This window comes from Coturnix japonica, chromosome 6 (assembly GCF_001577835.2).
Source record: "Coturnix japonica isolate 7356 chromosome 6, Coturnix japonica 2.1, whole genome shotgun sequence".
In the NCBI taxonomy this organism is placed as follows: domain Eukaryota; kingdom Metazoa; phylum Chordata; class Aves; order Galliformes; family Phasianidae; genus Coturnix; species Coturnix japonica.
In genome coordinates, this window is record NC_029521.1 from 20830803 (window position 1) to 20849498 (window position 18696).

General features: G+C 42.7%; 1 protein-coding gene across 3 annotated transcripts in view; it reads left to right on the plus strand.

The window, feature by feature from the left end:
- The window catches only part of NEURL1 (neuralized E3 ubiquitin protein ligase 1), a 131650-nt gene that overhangs the window by 104643 nt on the left and 8311 nt on the right, over positions 1–18696 (plus strand). For all 3 annotated transcript variants that reach the window (XM_015867113.2, XM_015867115.2, XM_015867114.2), the window contains exon 4: positions 8535–9215. In XM_015867113.2, the coding sequence (XP_015722599.1) occupies positions 8535–9215 (681 nt within the window). The remainder of the gene's footprint in view (positions 1–8534; positions 9216–18696) is intronic.

Genomic DNA, 18696 nt, shown 5'->3' on the forward strand with positions numbered 1-18696 from the left:
AGAGAAATAATAGTAGATGATCGTGGAGCCTTTTAGGCCTTGAGGGGAATGGAGGTGGAAATCATCACATCAAGGGTGGGAGTAAAATTCAGACTTCGATGTGTGTGAGTGGGAGACAGATGTAGGAGAGGATGATTAAGTGGTCTCCATGAAACCCAAGGCATATGACTTCTGCTGAAACCTTATTTCTATGACTTCTTGGGGAATTAGGGAACATCAAATGCAAAAACTCATGGACGCATTTAAGGGAATCAAACAAGGAGGTGCTGACATCCAGAGGTGTCTGTGGCAGTGGTGAAGCACAGCTTTAACTTTGAAGGACATCCACCATCTGCGTGATGGGTGACTGGGGGGATGACTTTACCCGGAATGAAGCCTTCCTGAATGAGAACCAAAATGTGTTGTTTATAACACAGAGGTTGCCAGCACCCTGCTGACTTGGAGCATCAGCTTTTGTAGAAAAGAAAACATATCCCCAGCCATAACAGGCATATGGAAGTTTGTTCTTCATAATGTACTGTCAGGCCCTTTCAAAACATTCACATTTGCTAAGGAAAACAGTAATTTATTTTAATTCCATGAAGCTAGTTATGCTCTTTGTGCCATTTCATACATTCAGATCAATTTGACATGCTTACAGATGTCATGCAAAATTGCATGAATGTTTGTTATGAACCAGACTGGTTTAGAGGATTTTGTTATATAGCACATGTCCCAAAACTATGATTTATTAGTCAGTACTCAACCTTTGTACATTCAACTATAATCTTATCCACGTATGAAATTGCATGCTTTCATTCCATAGATTTTATTGAAAAATATGCAGATGATCAATTACTAAGCTGAACTGGAAGCCACAATTGTTCGCTGTGGCTTAAAGCCCACCTGCAGTTTTCTTAAGCTCATCAGTTTGTGTTTGTTTCTTTCTGAATATTTCATCTCGAAGGCTGGCAGCACACGAGCACACATTCCTTCCCATCTTTTAGAGTCTGTTCTTTAGTTTGTTTCCCATTTGTTTTGCTGTGATGCTTCATCTGTGCTGTGAGCACAGTGTTGACCATCCATGACAAGAAATCTGTGACAGTCCTGTTAAGCCATAGGAGGATATCTGTATCTTCAGAAATGTGTTCTGAACAGATCCCAAGTGTTTCCTGTGATTCACCTGGCAGGACATCAGGTGCTGTGTACCTAATGGTAGGAAGGCATGACTCCCTCAAGAGCAATATTTAGTTCTAAACAGCCTCAGGAAGCCACCAGGTTTGCACAGGAATTGTATCTAACATCTAGCAGCTGGTAACAATTAATTGGATAAGTTTTTCTCTTCCACCCCATTTTTTTTATCACCTCTCCAAAACTGAATCATGCAAACAAAAAACTTCAGTGCTCCATCTCTGCCAGAATGTCTGGGGAGAAATGTCGATTTCTATCCAAACAAATACAAGTATGAAGCAAAGACCAGTTTAGTAAGGTGCTAATTAAGCACTGTTGATTTCCACTTATTTCTGTTGAAGTGGAAGATGTTTGTTGCCTTGCAACTAGTTCCACTGAGTCATAGCCTGGTAACTGGTTCCACTGAGTCAGTGGTCTGGCTTCTTTTGTAACTCAGTTTTAAAATTGGGTGACAGCTTTTGGTGTAATCATAAACGATTTCTCCCACAGATAAACTCCAGCTTTAGGCTTTCTATAACTCTTGGTCCGGGCTTTGGCATCTGCTCCTTGGTTACAGCGGTAATTCCCTCTGATGGCAAGACACCTGAGTATCTTAACAGTAAGCTAATTTGGGCTGTGTTGGTCATAAGCAAATAAATTGACTTGGATGATTGATGTATCTGTCACTGCTGCAATGAAAATGGCTGCTGTTTTGGTTATCTTGGCTTCCAAATTGCTATGTGCTGGAAGCCAAAACTGACACGTAGCCATTAACTCCTGCTTCAACATTATGTGAATGCACATGAAAAGCATGTGCCCTCCGTTGGCCACAAAGTGATTCCAAGCTGACATGTTGGCAGAGGAGGAATTCTTGAGCAGTGTTTTCCATGCTGACTGTTGAGGTCCTGTGATGAACAAATGGGTCCCAAGGAGGCTGAATTTGGAAGTGGATAGAGAAACCTGCAGATGGAAGCAGAGGAGCAGCAGGTAGGGAATAAATAAGGCACTGAATGGAGGAGTAGGAAATGAAAAGGTGTATTGTGGGAAATGGGGTAGGTTTGTTGTGCACTGGGCAACCCCAAGAGGTTTCAGTTAAGAGGAATTGACTGTCCCCTTAGACAGCTTACTGCATTCTATGGCTTCCAGTCTGTAAAACAAGAACGCTAATTCTTCCTGCCGCCCACTCCCCATTTGTATCTCTCTTCTGTTCACGTGGTGAAGAGCATCTTCTGCTTCAGAGCCCGGCAGCTGGATCCTGATCCTAGATGCTGCTTGCTCCAGAGCACATTTTGCTGACTCTCAGAGAGCAGCCTGTGCATCCTATACATATAGCTGGTACAAGTGAAACCATCTGTTGGCTGTAATTTTGCATATATTCCTGTAAGCGTGTGCAAAAAGAGAGGAGCCAGAGCAACGAGAGCAGAAGGGCCTTTATTTGAAATGTGCTGTTTGTACTATCAATGAAATAGAGGCATGCACATATGCAGGTACTGTTTAAGTAGGTGTTTATTTAACTGATGTCCTTGATTTTATGTGGGTGTTTTGCAAGGAGAAGGAATGGTTGATCTGAGGCAATAAATCGGGCAGTTTGATTTCTTGGTTGTTCATAAAGGGAAATGTACTTTGTAGAAGTGAATTCCTAAGTATATGGCAAAGGAGGTTTTTAGTCTGAATCATTCCTTTGAGAGATTTTAAACATTTGCCTCCCACATGCTACAATAATTCTCTGAAAGTGGCTTCGCTGCATGATGGGAGAAGCTGCATTCTGGCGCCTGATGGTTTATGAGAAGTAAACACAATGGAGTGGTCTCGGATCATATAAATTCAGGATTTAACAGTAACAGGCAGGGTGGGGAGGGAGAGACCCACGTGCAGCATCCCAGCACAACATCTGCCCGGTAGAGCGGGGCTCTGCAGTGTTACGGAGTGCAGCGCAGCTCAGCCTCCTCCAGACCTCACATGGAGAGTACAAGCTTGCAGAAAAACAAATAGTTTTACAAGTGTCTGCCCTGATATGTTGCCAGCAGGCGAGGAGCGCTCTGGACATGCTCTGTGAGAGGAGCTCTGTCTCTTCGTGACTGCAAGCGTGGCATCAGCTTGCTTCTTCTTAGTTTTTCTCTTGTGTTTATTTTAAGTAAGGGTGATTTTCACTCTCCTGTTTGCTTAGCTCCTCCCAGTGCAGTAAAACAGTTAAGATACACATGACAGAGCCCAGCACTGCCGAGAGCAGAGCATCCTGTGGTAGAGAGGACATCTCGAACACTGTTGAGTTCAGCAGGCTGCGTGCAGATTGGATTGCAATGGTCACTTATTAGGGTGAATTCTGAACCCAGGGCCATACGGTGGCACTTCTCTTTGCAGATCCAGCCAGGGCTGCTCTTCTTTGCAGTGGAGGTGGTGCTGTGGGCTGGCTGTTATACAAATGCTAAGGAAGCTGGTACCCAGAGGGATCTGTGAGCTGGTATTGCTCCTTGCCTCCAGGTCACAATGATCTTCCTCTTTTTTTTTATGAGGGATAAGTGAGAATACAGCTTGTTTCCATTTCAGTGAGTTTTCAGTCCTCAGTTGTCTAGAAGTACACAATAAATGCAGCTGTAAACAATGTATGGAAATTGCTCTGGTTATTTCTGGGCTGAAACGTGGTGGTTCCCCAGCTGCATGCCTCCGCGCAGTAGGACTGAATCAGCAGGGGAGCATAGATTGCCTCATCACCACACGGGCAGACTTGGCAGGGCCGGCAGCTGTGCTGGAGCACGGGTAGCATTAAAACCCACACTCCTACGATGGGGAGTACGGGGCTGTGTGTGACCAAGGGTTTCCAGGAGCTCGGGTTTACTTCTTGTCTTATGATGGGTTGCTTTTTCCAATTGCCTTGGAGTGTGATGCTATTTTACAGCCCAGTACATCTGCCTCGTATTTCAGACACATTGCCCTTCAATGGTGAAGCTTTGCCAAATGGGCTGTTAGCTGCACGAGTCTGCTGTAGGCTGTGGAGGAGATGGTGCATTCCAGCATGGTGGGAATATTGGGCTATAAATCTTTCTGCAGCTGTATATTTGCATAGAGTATTGTGCAAGATGTCTTTTGGTAGCTCAGCACCTGTGAAGTTAGTTGGTCATGGAAACTGTGTAGCGAGCACCAGTACTTGCTAAAAGTACCATTACCCAATGAAATGAGGGATTGAAAGATGAGAAATGCAGCTGTAAGAAAATAGGGGACCAGTCTCAGAATATTCATGGAGAGGAGATCTTAGAGCTTGCAGTTAAATCTGGAGTTCCTGGTGTATGTGTGTGTGCACCGAGCTTGCTCTGCCTGCTCAAATCCTGTTCAGGTGTGTGAATCCTGGCTGCTCATGACCTCGGAAAGTCAAGTCTTTAGGCAACAGCAAACAAAACTGAAAATGAAAAGAGAAAGGAAATAATGATTTGACAGTCTGACAGCAGAGCCTCCCCTCTGGGTTTGTACAGGGCTGAATTATCTGTGCGTGCTGGTGGCTACAAATGCATTTGTGCATGTAGATGTCGTAAACATGCATGTATGTGGTATCTGTAATTAATATGTGCTGTGACTATTATGCATGTGAAAGGAAACACTCTTAAGAAGTCAACTCTTGGCTGCAGTTCAAATACAGGGCAGCAGTGACATACTTCTGATCTGGCTGCAGCTACTCTGCCTGTATCTGGCTGCTCCCCAGCTCCTCATAACTGCTGCTTTCAAGTGTTACTGCAGTTGCTTTGAGCCTGCAGAAAGCAGGAGGCTCTTCCATGCCCTCTGAGCAGGAAAACAAAAAGCTTTGAAGCTGCTGGTCTGAGGAAGATTCCTCAAGTTAATTTTGTATGCAAGGAACCAGCTGCTGAGAATATAAATTTTGCAGATAAACACTGCTAAAGAGAGAGAGAAAACAGAAGACTGCTGAACTGCTCAAGTGTCCTTCATCTCTACTTTGCTAAATAAATTACTCCTACTTACTTTTTTTCTTAAACAAAGCCAGATAAAGATACAAAGGGATTTGTGAAGTTAGACATCCTTTGCAAAAATTCAGTGTCTTGGGTTTGTCAGCAGATGAGCAGAAAAATTGTTTAGTAGAAATCCTTTCTGCTTTGGCTAAGTCTATATTGCTTCTGGAAAGCAGGAGTCTATAAATCCAGCGCTGGCATCAGAACTTCACTGGTGCAGAGCTCAGCCAAAGCTCTCTGGAAGGGCATCTGGGCAGCCAGCCTGTGTTGAGCTGTGTGTGGAACTGGCCAGCTTGCTGCTGGTACCATGACCAGCTGGGCAAAGCTGCCTGTGACAGCTTGTGAGAGCTGCAGTCTTCACTCACAAGTCCATCTATTCTCACACAAGAGGATCCAGCTGCCCTTTCCTAAAGAAATGCTTCCCCAGCTCTCTTATGCAAGTAATCTTCTAAGCTTGAACATTGCATAAAAAGTGATGATTACTGAATTCTTTGGTCTGGAATTGGTTGACCTCTTCAGCAACGGGCCCTTGAACTCGTTTCATACTGTACTGTCTCGTACATAAAAACATTCCCTCTTTTTGATGTGTGTTGCAGTTTTGCCTCTGCAACTACAAATGCCTTTGCAGGCATTAAAGATGGGTTGTAAACATTGCGCAGGAACAAGGCAGTGCTGTGGACCGCTGCAGCACAATCAGCTTGATCTGTGTTAGCAAGGTGATAAATGAAGCCTTGGTGGGAGAAAACAACTTGTTTCTGAGTTCTTCTAGTGAAAGGAACTGCTCCGTTGCCTCATTTGTTTCACAGTTCAGTAGAATTGTTCTTATAGCCCTCGGCTGTTATCAGTTACGCCAGATAAGTGGCTTTCCACATCTCTTCCAACTTATCTACCGCTCCAAAAGATGAATCCCACTGTTCTTTTACATTGTGTTCAGTGGGATTCTTTTTCTTTAGCTGAATATTTTGAGATTTGTAGGGGAAAAAAAAAAATAGAGCCCTGGAGCAGGCCAGCATCTCTTAGAGACTCGTCTCTTAATTTTCACATCCTCATTTCAAATGCCAGTAAACTGCAACCCTTTTTTCCATGGATATTTGCAAACATTAATGAACTAACTCTCACATTCAGTCCCATATGCTTGAGACATCTTATCCCTTATATGGTTAGGCATCTGAGCTACTGATAGATCTGAGTAGAACAGTTGGAAGCGTAGCCCTGGCTTGCTATCACTGCCATGTGTCTTGGCTGTGGAAGAACTTCATCTCTCTTAACCTCTTTTCAGATGGAAAGAGATATTTTGTCCAGTAGCCAAAGGGAAATGCAAGCATCCTGGTGGAAAACAAGCTGTTTCAAAACCCTGGCTGCAAGCTACCCACACATCAGAGTTGTCAGCCAGGCTGAACATGCATGGTTACAGGGAATAAAATAGAGAGGGCCTTCTGTTCCGATTCAGAAAGGTCTCTACCCATTCACCTATACCAAAGGATCGTGGTCAGCTGCCAGTATTAATTTGTTCTCCTGTGTGGGTTTACAGGCAAAGGAAGTCTAGTTCTATCCAGCAGGGACACTTGCAATGCAAATATTATCCCATATATTACAAAGCATTAAGGCAACCTGTTTCTATATCAGTTGGGGTAATTTTTGATTTTATTTATTCCTCTTTTTTCTTTAATTAATCTCTTGAAAGAAAAAGCCAGAATATAAGTGCAGGGAATATCAAATAGGGGAAACGATGCTTTATTTTTTTATTTTTTAATTATTTTTATTTTTTATTTTGACACTGTGCTTCCCTTATAATAGCAGATTATTTAAAGAGGAGTCTGGAATAATCCAGTTTAAGCAAAGCAGATATCTCTCCTGAAGCCAAACTGTGTGTGGGTGTGTTGTCAGGGGTCCCAGAAGAGGAGGGCATAGAAGGCTGTTAGTCAGACCTTGCATGTTGCAGGAGATGTTGGTTATTCAGTAGCTGGCATTTTTGCTTGGCATGCCAATATGGAACCAGTGCTCTGGTGTATCAGGGAAGGGTGCATCCCAATGGGAAAATCCTTACATAACATGAGTTCCTGCCTTTTTGCTTCCATAAAAGAAGAAACCCAGGGACATATGGCTGGAAGAAATGCACACTGCAAACGTCTTGCCCATGGCTTGGGAATGAGTCTCCACTCCTCTTCCTCTTCTTGCTGATCCACCTTGTGCCCTGTTTGCTGCAGGTTCCATCCTGAGATGTGGTGGCGTGGCTTTGTGCCACTGGCTGGTGTCTGTGTTGTAAGGGGTAGTCCCATCTTGTGACGTTTGGAGCCTGGCTTGAAGCCACAATGCAGTTATAGAATCATAGCCCTGCTTGGTGCAGGCATAGCTCCTGTAGAACAGTCAATATGGGTCACAGCTTACTGTAACCTTTACAGAGAGCTTCCCACACGCTCAAGTTTCTCGCAGTATCTTTATGCATTTCAGCTTCTTAAAGTTCAGGTAGTTAAACATATATATAACCCTTTGCATCATCTCACTTACTTTTATAATCTCCTCAAATAATGCTGTGGGTTTTGTGTTTTTTTTCTCAGCATACTGCTCTTTAAAATTTCTATGGCAACAGTGTAGCTAAGAATATGTTAAGTAATAGTAATTTAGGCATTAGAGGCAGGCCATTATGATCCTTAGAAAAAGAATTGAATAAATTGATGATTAGCTCTTGAAACAGCAGGGGAAATGAGCAAAAAGGATAAATTGCAATTCTGTTTCCACCGATGGATACGAATGTGCAAGCATCATCTTTGTTATATATCTATGGGTTTGATTTTTAATTGTCTGTCATGGCAATAACAGATGATTGTACGTTATTTATAGAAAACTGCATAGCCCAAGTTTTACTCTGTGCCAAATCCATATTTGTACTGATTTGCAGTAAGGACCAGACCACTAATGATTAATTATATTCAGGAATGCAAATTAAATTTCACATGATGATAAATAAATTAAAACTGAACATCGCATTCGTTTTAAAACAAAAAATATGTCTAGTTAGAAATTCATTTCCTAAACCTATGAGAATTATTGTAGACGATGAACAGGGCATGAAACCTCAGAGCCTGTGTAAATATTGATTGGTATGTCCAGGGTGTGTTTCATACATTTACCCTCTGCTTCCCCTCTCCAAGGAGATCTTCCCTGGGTCAATTCTTCCCATTGATTTTGAGTCTGCCTACTCAGAAAATGATGCTGGTGCAAAGAGCACAAGAACAGCCATTGATTGCAAATACATTTTATGATACCCTGCTTCCATGTTTTAAAGTCAGAAAATTTATTAATGGCGGCAGGTTTCTGCTTTTCCCTTTGGAACATCTCCATCAAACCGATAGCATTTTGCAGAGTCCTGGATGTTGTCGATCTCTGCAAAGCGATACCTATTTTGCTTTCTCTTGTCCTTCCCCACAGACAGTGAAATCATTCCTCCTGACTGCCTGCGGCCCCGCTCCTTCACCGCCATCCGCCGGCCATCACTGCGGCGGGAGACAGAGGACACGCGCCTCTCAGTCAGCCTGTGTGACCTCAACCTGCAGGAGGAGAGCTTCCATGTCACAGCCACAACCTGCCCCATCCCTCAGAACTCCCTCAACTCCCAGCACTCCCACCTCCTCCCCTCCCAGCTCGAGAGCGACCTCCGCTTCCACCACCTCCGAGGAGCCCACGTCAAAATCCTCGATGACCAAACTGTGGCCCGCCTGGAGCATGCCCGGGAGGAGAGGACTTTGGTTTTCACCAGCAGACCCCTTCGGATCAACGAGACCATTTTCGTCAAGATTAACAAGTCCAATGCTGCGCGCACGGGGACGCTGTCCTACGGGGTGACATCCTGCGACCCCAGCACCCTTAGGCCTAGCGATCTCCCCTATAACCCTGAGTCCTTGGTTGACCGTAAGGAGTTCTGGGCTGTGTGCCGAGTCCTGGTGCCCCTCCAGAGTGGAGACATCCTGGGATTTATGGTGAATTCAGATGGCGAGCTGCACCTGAGTCACAACGGGGCCAGCACCGGCATGCAAGTCTGCGTGGACTCTTCACAGCCCCTCTGGATGTTCTTTGGTTTACATGGTGCCGTCATGCAGATCCGTGTGCTGGGTAGGTCTCATCCCCACCTTTCTCAAACCTTGCAAGGTGAGGTCTGTTGTGGGGAAAGGGGGAAGGAATGGAAAAGCTGATGTCTCCTTTCCTATGCTAGGATCAGGTACAATGTTATTGTTTTATTTAGGGAAGACATAGTAAAGGCATGTATGTAGCACATGGCTGTGACGTACAGGACTTTTTGCACTTCTGTAGCATCTTTCATCTGATGATCTCAAAGCTAGGTTCAGATAATGAATTAAACCTCAGAGACCTCCACAGAGTATAAATGAGTCTATGTGGATCTAGCTGAAGCAAGGATGAAGGAGAGGTGCTTTGTTTTGAGCTAATCTAGTGCATAGTCAGCCAGCCAAATGACAGATACCCTATATGTTTCTATATGTTAGCTCTCTGACATGACTGATTTCCAAAAAGAATGGTCCTCTTGCTTCCTCCAGGCTCATGTGTAAGAGGTAGGCTGGAAAGCAGAGAGAGAACCCTGTACTTTGCAATCCCACAGCTGTGCAGAGCATGGCGCTGAATAGTGCAAAAGAGGAGGGATTTCTTGTGCTCCAGCTTCAATTAAGGCAGTGAGCCCACTCAGTGTGGTGAACATCTCAAGCTGGCCTTTTTCTCTTGACATTTTTTACTCTGCTCTTAAGCTCTGTTAGCCAAAGCACTTCTTATTTAAATGCTGAAGGTCACATTTTGAAGGTGTGGAGGGAAAGGCCTTGAAATAACATTCGTTTAGGAACAAATTGACTAATCCCCTTTCTGTATAGATACTGGAAAAGCATCTTCACAGGGCCATAGGCACAGGATGTGTTTGGCTTTGAATTTGGAACATAATATGGATCTTCTGGTGTCAGCGCCAGAAAGCAGATGATGGTTTCTTAGAATGAGAATCTTCTCTAACTGGAAATTATCCTTTCTGGTTTATACTGTTATATCCATATAATTTTAAATATACTTATGTTCTTTTTGTTTGTTTCAAAGGCCCTCGAAAGCCCCTTTTACCAAACAGAAAAGAAAAAACCAACCAACCTAAACATAACCAGCACCTCTTTTCTTAGGATTTATGGACAGTCTTTGAAGATAAATCATGATGAACACACACATATGTCTGCAGGGTTCAGTTCACAGTCTAAAACACAGTCTGAACTGCCCTAAATGATTTGCTTGAAATTGACCATAGGCCTATGCTGTGAGCGTTTTGTGGCCATTAGAAGATCACAGATGACAAATGTAATAATGCAGTTTATTTCCAGGAGCCCTTGACTCAATCCCTGATAATTCAACCTGATGATATTTGTTACAGGTACAGTACGTAATCCATGGCTGGCTCTGCTCTCCACCAACATGTCATTGTTATAATGGTAGGTGAAGTCAAGCAGACCCCAGTCAAAGTAGGAAGATTAAATTCTTCTGTATGTGCAAAAAGGAAAGCCTGCTCAGGTCATTGAGCTGCTGGTCAAACTAGAAATCAACCTGTACTTCCTTTCATATGAGATCACTAATGTGATCCATTTTCCATTGACAATCTGCTGAACTGGAAAAATCCTTTCTACCTGTATTTGTATGCATATAACAGGCTTTTCCTGACCTCTGTGACAGGAGGAGAAGCTGAAAATAGGATATTGTTCTTATGTGGAACATAAATGAAGAGAACTAAACTTGTTGACCTCACTGTGCTCTGTGAAAGGATAGGACCCCTCCAGCCTGTGGGGCTCTGGCCACATCAGCTTGGGCAGCAAGCTGTTGTCTCCCAGTTAACAGCTATAGAATTGGGATTTACCAATAACCTTTAACAAGTGTTAAAATAGAAATCAAGTTTTTCAGGCCTGTTTTTCCAGTGTAATAATGCTGGAAGCAGTACCTTACCAGTATCAGTGTAGTGCTGCTGCACTCACACTGTCCCAACACTGCATATCTGTACCTGCATTAATTATGCAGATCATCAATATCCTGAGAAAAGGCGCAGAAAATAATGAGCTACCATCTCTAGCTTTTTCAGTGCTGTTAGGGAGGTGATGTGCACTGTTTGCATTGCCGTGGAACAGATTATGGCATTTGCCGTAATATCTGTCATTATGATATTAGAAAATGCAAGAGGAATATAAAGTATTCATCTTTCTAATGACAAGCTCCATCTCCAGAATGCAAACAAGAGTAATTTTGTGTGATCTATCTTTTGTAGTTTGATTTTTATCTCAAAGGAGAAGACATGTTTATAGTCATCTTTTCTAGCTTTAATGGAAAACGTGAAGTTCCATATCCTTGAAAGAGATGAGACAGAAATACTGCAAGAGGCATAACTGTACCAAACCTATCTGAAATAGCAGATGTCATTCTCATTCTGGAGGCATGCCATTATTAGAGCAATCAAAGCAGTGCTATGCAGTGTTAAATGAACATCAGACATAGAGCAGTGTAATATACAGCAAATGAAAATTGCTGTTTCTGCTTCCTCTCTGTCTTTTCTGGTTTTCTGGGGAGGATGGAGAAGGTGGAAAGCACCACCGCCACCACTGCTGCAGTGTTTGGGTTTTTTTCTGTCTTTTTTCTTTTTGTTACCCTACCATGGGGAAAAGAAATGAAACCCAACTGCTTCTGTAACACAGTGAGAGACCACAGTCATCTGTAGTGGGAGGTGGAAGGGTGTCGATTCGGTGCAAAGAAAATGTTAAAAGGCAGCTTGACCACATGGAGGGAAGATAAATGGAAGAGGAGGGCATTTAAGACAGCAAATAATAGTATAAGGAATATCAAGCTCCTGGCAAAAGAAGAGACAGATTTAAATTAGATATAAGTGAGGGTAATTAACAACAGGAACCAACAATTAAGGGAGGCAATAGATCTTTTTGTCAGGATTGGAAACCTTTCTAAATATTTCATTTGGAAAATGCTGTCCTTGCTTCAGAAATTCTATGGGTTATATATACCCAAACCATTATATAGATACCCAAACCAAAACGCAGGACTTTAGGCAAGTAGAAATGAAGCAGCTTTTGTACATCCTTTAGGAATTCCATTTGTTCTGGTTTACGTTCTTTTTTATTTTCTTTTTTTCAGGCATCATTTCTATACAGTAGACAAAGCCAGCCTATTACATTTGATTTACAGTTTTTAGCTTTTGCTGGTAAGCATTTCAGCTCTCAGGCAGTTTTACCAACAGCTTTGAAGAGCTGAAATGAACCAGCCTGGACACGATGGTCTGTTTTTGTTGGTGTAATGAATTTATGAAGTTAAACTGATTGACCCCATAAGGTTTTACAGTGTATGACTCACGTCTGGCAGAGTTATCACAGCAATGAGTTTATATACTTAGCATTTCAGGAGGCAAATGGTTGGGGATACTCTTTCATTTGCTTGCGTCTCAGAGTGAATCACTAGTATGTGAACCATCCTTCATCTCCTTTGTATTGCTTTTGTGTGTGTCTGTGTGTGGTTTCCCCTGTGAATTTCATTCTTTCCAGTTATATGGAAGTTCTCTTTTGAGCAGTGAAATTAGATGTTCCATCATCAGTCATAATGGTAAAGCTGAGTTGCCACGTTATCTGTGTCCTTTCTGTCTGGCGTCTCAATAACTGCTGCCCCACCACAATATCTGCCTAATACTTCAGCTCCATGGATGCCTCCTTGTGCAAACTGAGAGCCTGTATTTGGTGTGCATAGATCTGGGCTTACATCTGTGCTGGTAAATGCACTAGTGCATGGGCTAAGCAGTCCTGCCTCCTGTGCTGTGGGCATTGAGATGGGGCTCCTACAAGCTGCCCATTGCAAGATATTTAGAAACTAATTGCTGCGGAGGTTTCCATCCTCTTTTCAGACTAACTAAAATTTGGTTAGTGGGATCAAAACAGAAGGGGCAGGGAGGGAGAGCTGACCAAGGACTACTGATGGAACAACTATGAATCCTTGGTTCCTCAGGATTCCCTGCATCAGCAGTTGGCAACAGGAGTAAGGGGGCTCAGGAGGACACTGTGGAGTAGTGTGAAAAATGAGCGAAGAGAGTTACTAATTGATGCCTCTTGGAAAGTAGTCCAAGAGTGGTCCTCTTCATAAACTCTCCTCTTGTGTGTGGTTTTATCTTTCCGTGCAAGTGGCTTTTGGTTTGATTCAAGTGCAGTGTAGATCTCTGCATTCCTGTCCAGTTTTTTGTTTGTTGTTTTGAAGGAGAATTAGCACAAAGGGAAGCTGTTGTGTTAGAGTGGACCAGGGTGCTGTATGGCTTGTCTCTAGGAAAACTGCACAGAGAGTTGTATGCCATGAAATATTTGTCTTCTGTGGTCCGTGTCAGCAGTGTCAGAGTTAACACCTGTCTGTGGCTTTGTGCCATTTAGTACATAAACCCACACTTGGCAAGTCAGAGAACACTACCCTGTGTACTGAGCTATCAGCCAGCATCTGGTAGAGGCTGGGTAGAGCAGGCAGGCCTCCTCTAAGTGACAGCCAAAGGGCCTGTGAATGCCTCACCATGTCCGTGCTTCCCTCTGTAACAGGGAAGGTGATTATCACAACTGGGGTAATAAACTGTTCCTGATGCAATGAGGTGTTCATAACAAGTGATGTGTAGATCTCCCTTATCTCATAATGTCTTTGCCTGCCTGCAGTGAATATGCAGGATACTGGATCATATACCAGCTTCTTTGAATTACTGCTCATGTCAGGAGATAAAATCTGCCTATTCTTTGAACTAACACTGGCGAGGGTTAGTTATTCTGGCTACCGAGAGAATGACACAGCAGATTAAACTCTTTCATTTCCTTCTTTGTCAAATGCCTTTTCATCTAACTGTGTGTCCCATAGAAATTCAGAGCAGTGTTGGCTGAGGGAAGTGGAAATATTTATCTCCTGTGTGTATCTGCCACCCTATTTAGACATGTCCCTCCTGGCAGAGCGCAGAGATTGGAGGAGTTGGATTAGGCAGTAGTTTCCCTATTGCTCACAGAACCACTTTTTCTGTGGTCTCCCAGCTACCCTGTGCCCAGTGGCCTATGCAAGATGGAGCGGAAAAGGCTCATTTTATGAACAAACAGGAACCTTTCTGGTCAGATTAATACCTGTGCTCTTTTAGAGAGATTTAGATACTAGAGATTTTAGGTACTGGAATAGGCTCCCCAGAAAGGTGGTTGAATCACCATCCCTGGTTGTGTTTAAGAGCCTTTTGGATGTGGTACTCAGGGATATGATTTAGTGTAGGGTTTTTAGAGTTAGGGTACTGGTTAGGCTGCGGTTGTACTTGATGATCTTCAAGGTCTTTTCCAACCTGGGTAATTCTATGATTCTATGATTTTCACTTAAGATAAGGGAAAGCTTCAATTCTCCTTTTTCATGCATCTTGTCTGCTTAATCCAGGTTCCTTTTTTGACCTCTTGTTGATTCAAGCATCTTTCTGGGTGCTTTGCTGGGCTGCACTGTGAGATGGAGCCCCTTATAGGCTCTTTCATTTCAGTTTAGCTAGATCCTCATTGCACGATACCCACGCTTGGGGGACTTTTCAGGATGAAGTGCTGAGTAAATGCTGAACTTCATCCTTCGGGTCAGAAAAGACACCATCTGGCTTGTATGTTTGCCATGTGCTCTTTGCCTTCAGACAGCGCATTGGGCTGTACTGTTCGGAGCTTTCATTTTTCTTTCTTAACTGCAGTGTGGGTAATAGACTTGCTGGTGCCCTGCTGCCCATCTGGATGCAGCAAACAACAGTGGTGTTCCAGTGAAGCCATAAAGCACACTCCATTTCTGATCCACAGGAAAGTCTGAACTCTTGTTCTCTGTATGATTTGGGTCTAACTTTTATTTTCCCAAACTGTGGTTGAGTCTGACACCCTTTTGTAAACACAGGTCCTATGGTTTTGCATGCAGAATCTGCCAGGCTGCATTATGACCTATTTCTGGAAATTTCCATAGCATGATGCAAAATTCCTTGTGTTTTCATGGGCTTGCAAAGAACAAATTGTAGTATTGTTCTGCTCAGAAATGTAGTATTGTTCTGTTCAGAATTAAAATCACCCAGGCAATACTGAATGCAAAAACAACCATGGATCATCAACTGATGTCGGTCACCTGAGAGGTAGAGATGCACTGCAGTATGGAGACCAGGCTTTGAAAGCATGGCTGGCCATGAACATTGAGCCCAAGGGGAAGGAAGCCCTGGTTTCTGGTAAATGCTGCATTGTTCCCATCGCCGTGGGAACATAACAACTGGCTGTGTAAATATACGTGTTTTATAGCATTCAAAAGTGATGGATATGATTACATCCTTCCCTAGCCTTATTGTTGATCTTTAACTAGCATGTGCCCAGGCAACTGCAGGTGCTTTGTTCCTTTGTTTCAGTGTGATGTATTTAAAAGTCCCTCTTGAGCAAGACCTGGGTGGCCCCATGAGACAGAATAGCTCTCCTGCAGCCTTGGCAGGAGGCAAGAAAATGTGATAATGTGCATAAATTTATATGGCTGCTCTTTGGAAAGGAGCGTGCTGCGGCAAGAGCTGTCATTGTAGCATTGAGACAATCACACTGTAACCGTGTTTGGTATTTGCAGCTTTCTCTATAGTTGACAGAGCATTTGCATTAGTGAAAGCCAGTTAGTGAGATAAAATGCAGAAGGATTTAGTCATTGCAAAGCTTGGCTTGCTGAAACTCACCCCTTTATGGATTTACCACTGGAAGTACTAAGGATTCCGGTATTGGTGTCAAGTGAGAGGTGTTTGTCTGACGTCTGCCTGGTGAATACTGAGAGAAAGAAACTTCGTCTTTCTGGGAAAAGGTGGGAGAAGAATCCCAAGACATTTCGTTTGCCAATAGATCTCAAGGCCAGGAGATGGCACATTAGTGTACAGTTCTGGGTGCCCCACTGCATCTTTGGTATTGTTGTTTTCTCCTGTAATACACAGAATAGGCTTTGGAATTCCACCAAATTTTGTGCTCTCTGATAGATAAAAGTATGTATCTACCTTTTTTTCCCTGTATTTTATTTTATTTTATTTTATTTTATTTTATTTTATTTTATTTTATTTTATTTTATTTTATTTTATTTTATTTTATTTTATTTTATTTTATNTATTTTATTTTATTTTATTTTATTTTATTTTATTTTATTTTATTTTATTTTATTTTATTTTATTTTATTTTATTTTATTTTATTTTATTTTATTTCATTTTTCCCTGTAATGGAAGGATGAATAGAGCATAAAAATGAGGAAGTTCTTTGCAGTCTACATCCATGAGCAAAAAATATGAGATTTTCCAAAGCACTAAGGAGAGAAACTGAGATCTCAGTCCTACTGGAGTCTTGCACGTGATGATTTACTAAGGGTGGTCATGTAACAAGGGGTCATTGTGAAGCCAGAGATATGTGGTAAATGATAAGATCAAGGGCAGCTGAGACACTTCACAAAGTCGCTCTGGTAACTTGTGCAAGGTGACAGGTAACTCTCACTGCAGGAGCACAGGTGTTATGGGAAGTGCACATCTCTCTTGAGCACCACTCAAAGTGCCAGCCTAAGGCTGCAGACAGATCTCAGCATCTATTCAAGTAATTTCCTCTGTGTGCTGAAAGCACTGGAACCAGTATCTGGATGAAACAACATTGGAAATCAATACACTTCTGAAATAGTCATTAAGAGTCTAGATAGGTTGCCATTTACCTTTCTCTGGCTGATAAATGCCTTTCATAACTGGTTCACTGACTGATATTGGATGGAGTTCACTATGTTGTCATTATTTGAGTCACACGAATAGAAGGCCCTGTCTTTCTGTTGCTTTTCTACGAGATGGATGCCAGATGAAGGAATGAGTTATGAGCACCTTAAAAAGGTGAAGGTTTAATTGCATCAGAATAAATGCCCCTAAGCACATTCGGAAGGGGAATACAGACAGCTCATTGCTCCTACCCACCTCGTGTTGTTGTTGTGTGATGTTCTCTCTGGGCCCACACAGTAAGAAGGTCAACATAATTGCTTTGCTATGAGGAAAAAATATAGAAATAATGTTTTTATAAATGAATTTAGGAGGGTGTGTTCGACAATTCCGTGTATTTTTAGAGAATATTGTATCTGGCCTGTTTAATAACTTAAAAGCTTTCCCCAGACAGCTGCCTTCAAGAGATGAGCAAAAAAATGTCTCATGTAAGAAGTGGTGACAGCCCCAGGGGATATCCCCTGAGAGCGGAATGCAGTGTTCTGGGAAACCACCCTATTCACCACAATAGACAGCAGGAGCCAAAAGCAACTCTAAGGGCTGCAGCTGCTGTGTTTTGGTCACAGTTAAGACCTATAAAAGGGCAATTGTGGATATAGATAACTGCTCTCGCAAAAATCATAAATGCTGGATGGGATCCCAAGAGATTACCTACCTCACCTTTCTGTTCTTAAAGAGCTCTAGTGAAGGAAATGCCATAATCTTTCTAGGAAGTTTGATTGCTTTATAGTGATTTGCTATCTATATTATGTGTAACTTGAATGCCTTAGGATCCTAAACCCATGATTTCTTGTCTTTTGTGAGCTTTCAGGGAAAACAGATTGTTTCTGCCCTCATTCTAGCAGCCTATGAAAACTGCTATTGTCTTGAAATCATACGTTTTAGGTTGGAAAGGACCCCTGGGAGTTATCTAATCCAACGTCCTGCTCATAGCAGGGCTAACTTCCAAGTGAGCACAAGACTCACCAGTTGAGTTTTGAGTATTTCCAGGAACAGAGGTAGCACTGTGCCTTCAGGCCACTTGCTCCAGTGCTTAACCACCCTTGGATGAGCCTGGATTGATGTGACCTTTTCATAACAAGATGGTATTGTTGATTTATTGTTATCTGGTGACCTCCAGCAATCCCCAGGCCTTTTTCTGCAAGGCAGCTGCATTTCTAATTGAACGGTCCAGTTCCCTGCCCTGTGTTTTGGTAGTTGATTGTTTCTGCTTAAGTGCTGTGTTTTGCATTTGAGCCAATTGAATACCATCCCTTTTAGCTGCTGTTCCTACTTCTGGTTGGTAGGACCTTTTTGCATTGCAAACTGCTAACATACTAGCAGCCTTTCCCTGCACAATGCTGTGCATTCTGTGGTTGTACCCTCTCCCACTAAAAATATGGTACTGCCTTTCCTTTCATGGGTGGACACACAGCTTCACTTAATACATCTCTCATGGATTGCAGAGAAAGAGTCAGGCTGCATTGGATTTTCCTAATGCTAGTGCTGCAAAGATAAAACAGCAAATGGAACTGATTCAGAACCTGTTTGAAGGTGATTCTAGCCTGTTCAGCATGTTTGGGATCAAGCACGAGGCAAGTAAGGAGCAGAGAAATGTTATCTGGGAGCTTTGCAGAAGGTTTTAAAATCAGTATTTAAACTGATTTATTTACAATTTATTTTTCTTCTAATCACGGTTTGAAAGCTTTTGGTGGGAGCTCTGAGCACACAATGAGCCTGTTTGGCCTTGAGCGCACAGATCTGGTTTTAGTTAAGCCAAGCTGGCCATGCTCATTCCACCCGGCACATGATGTCATTCC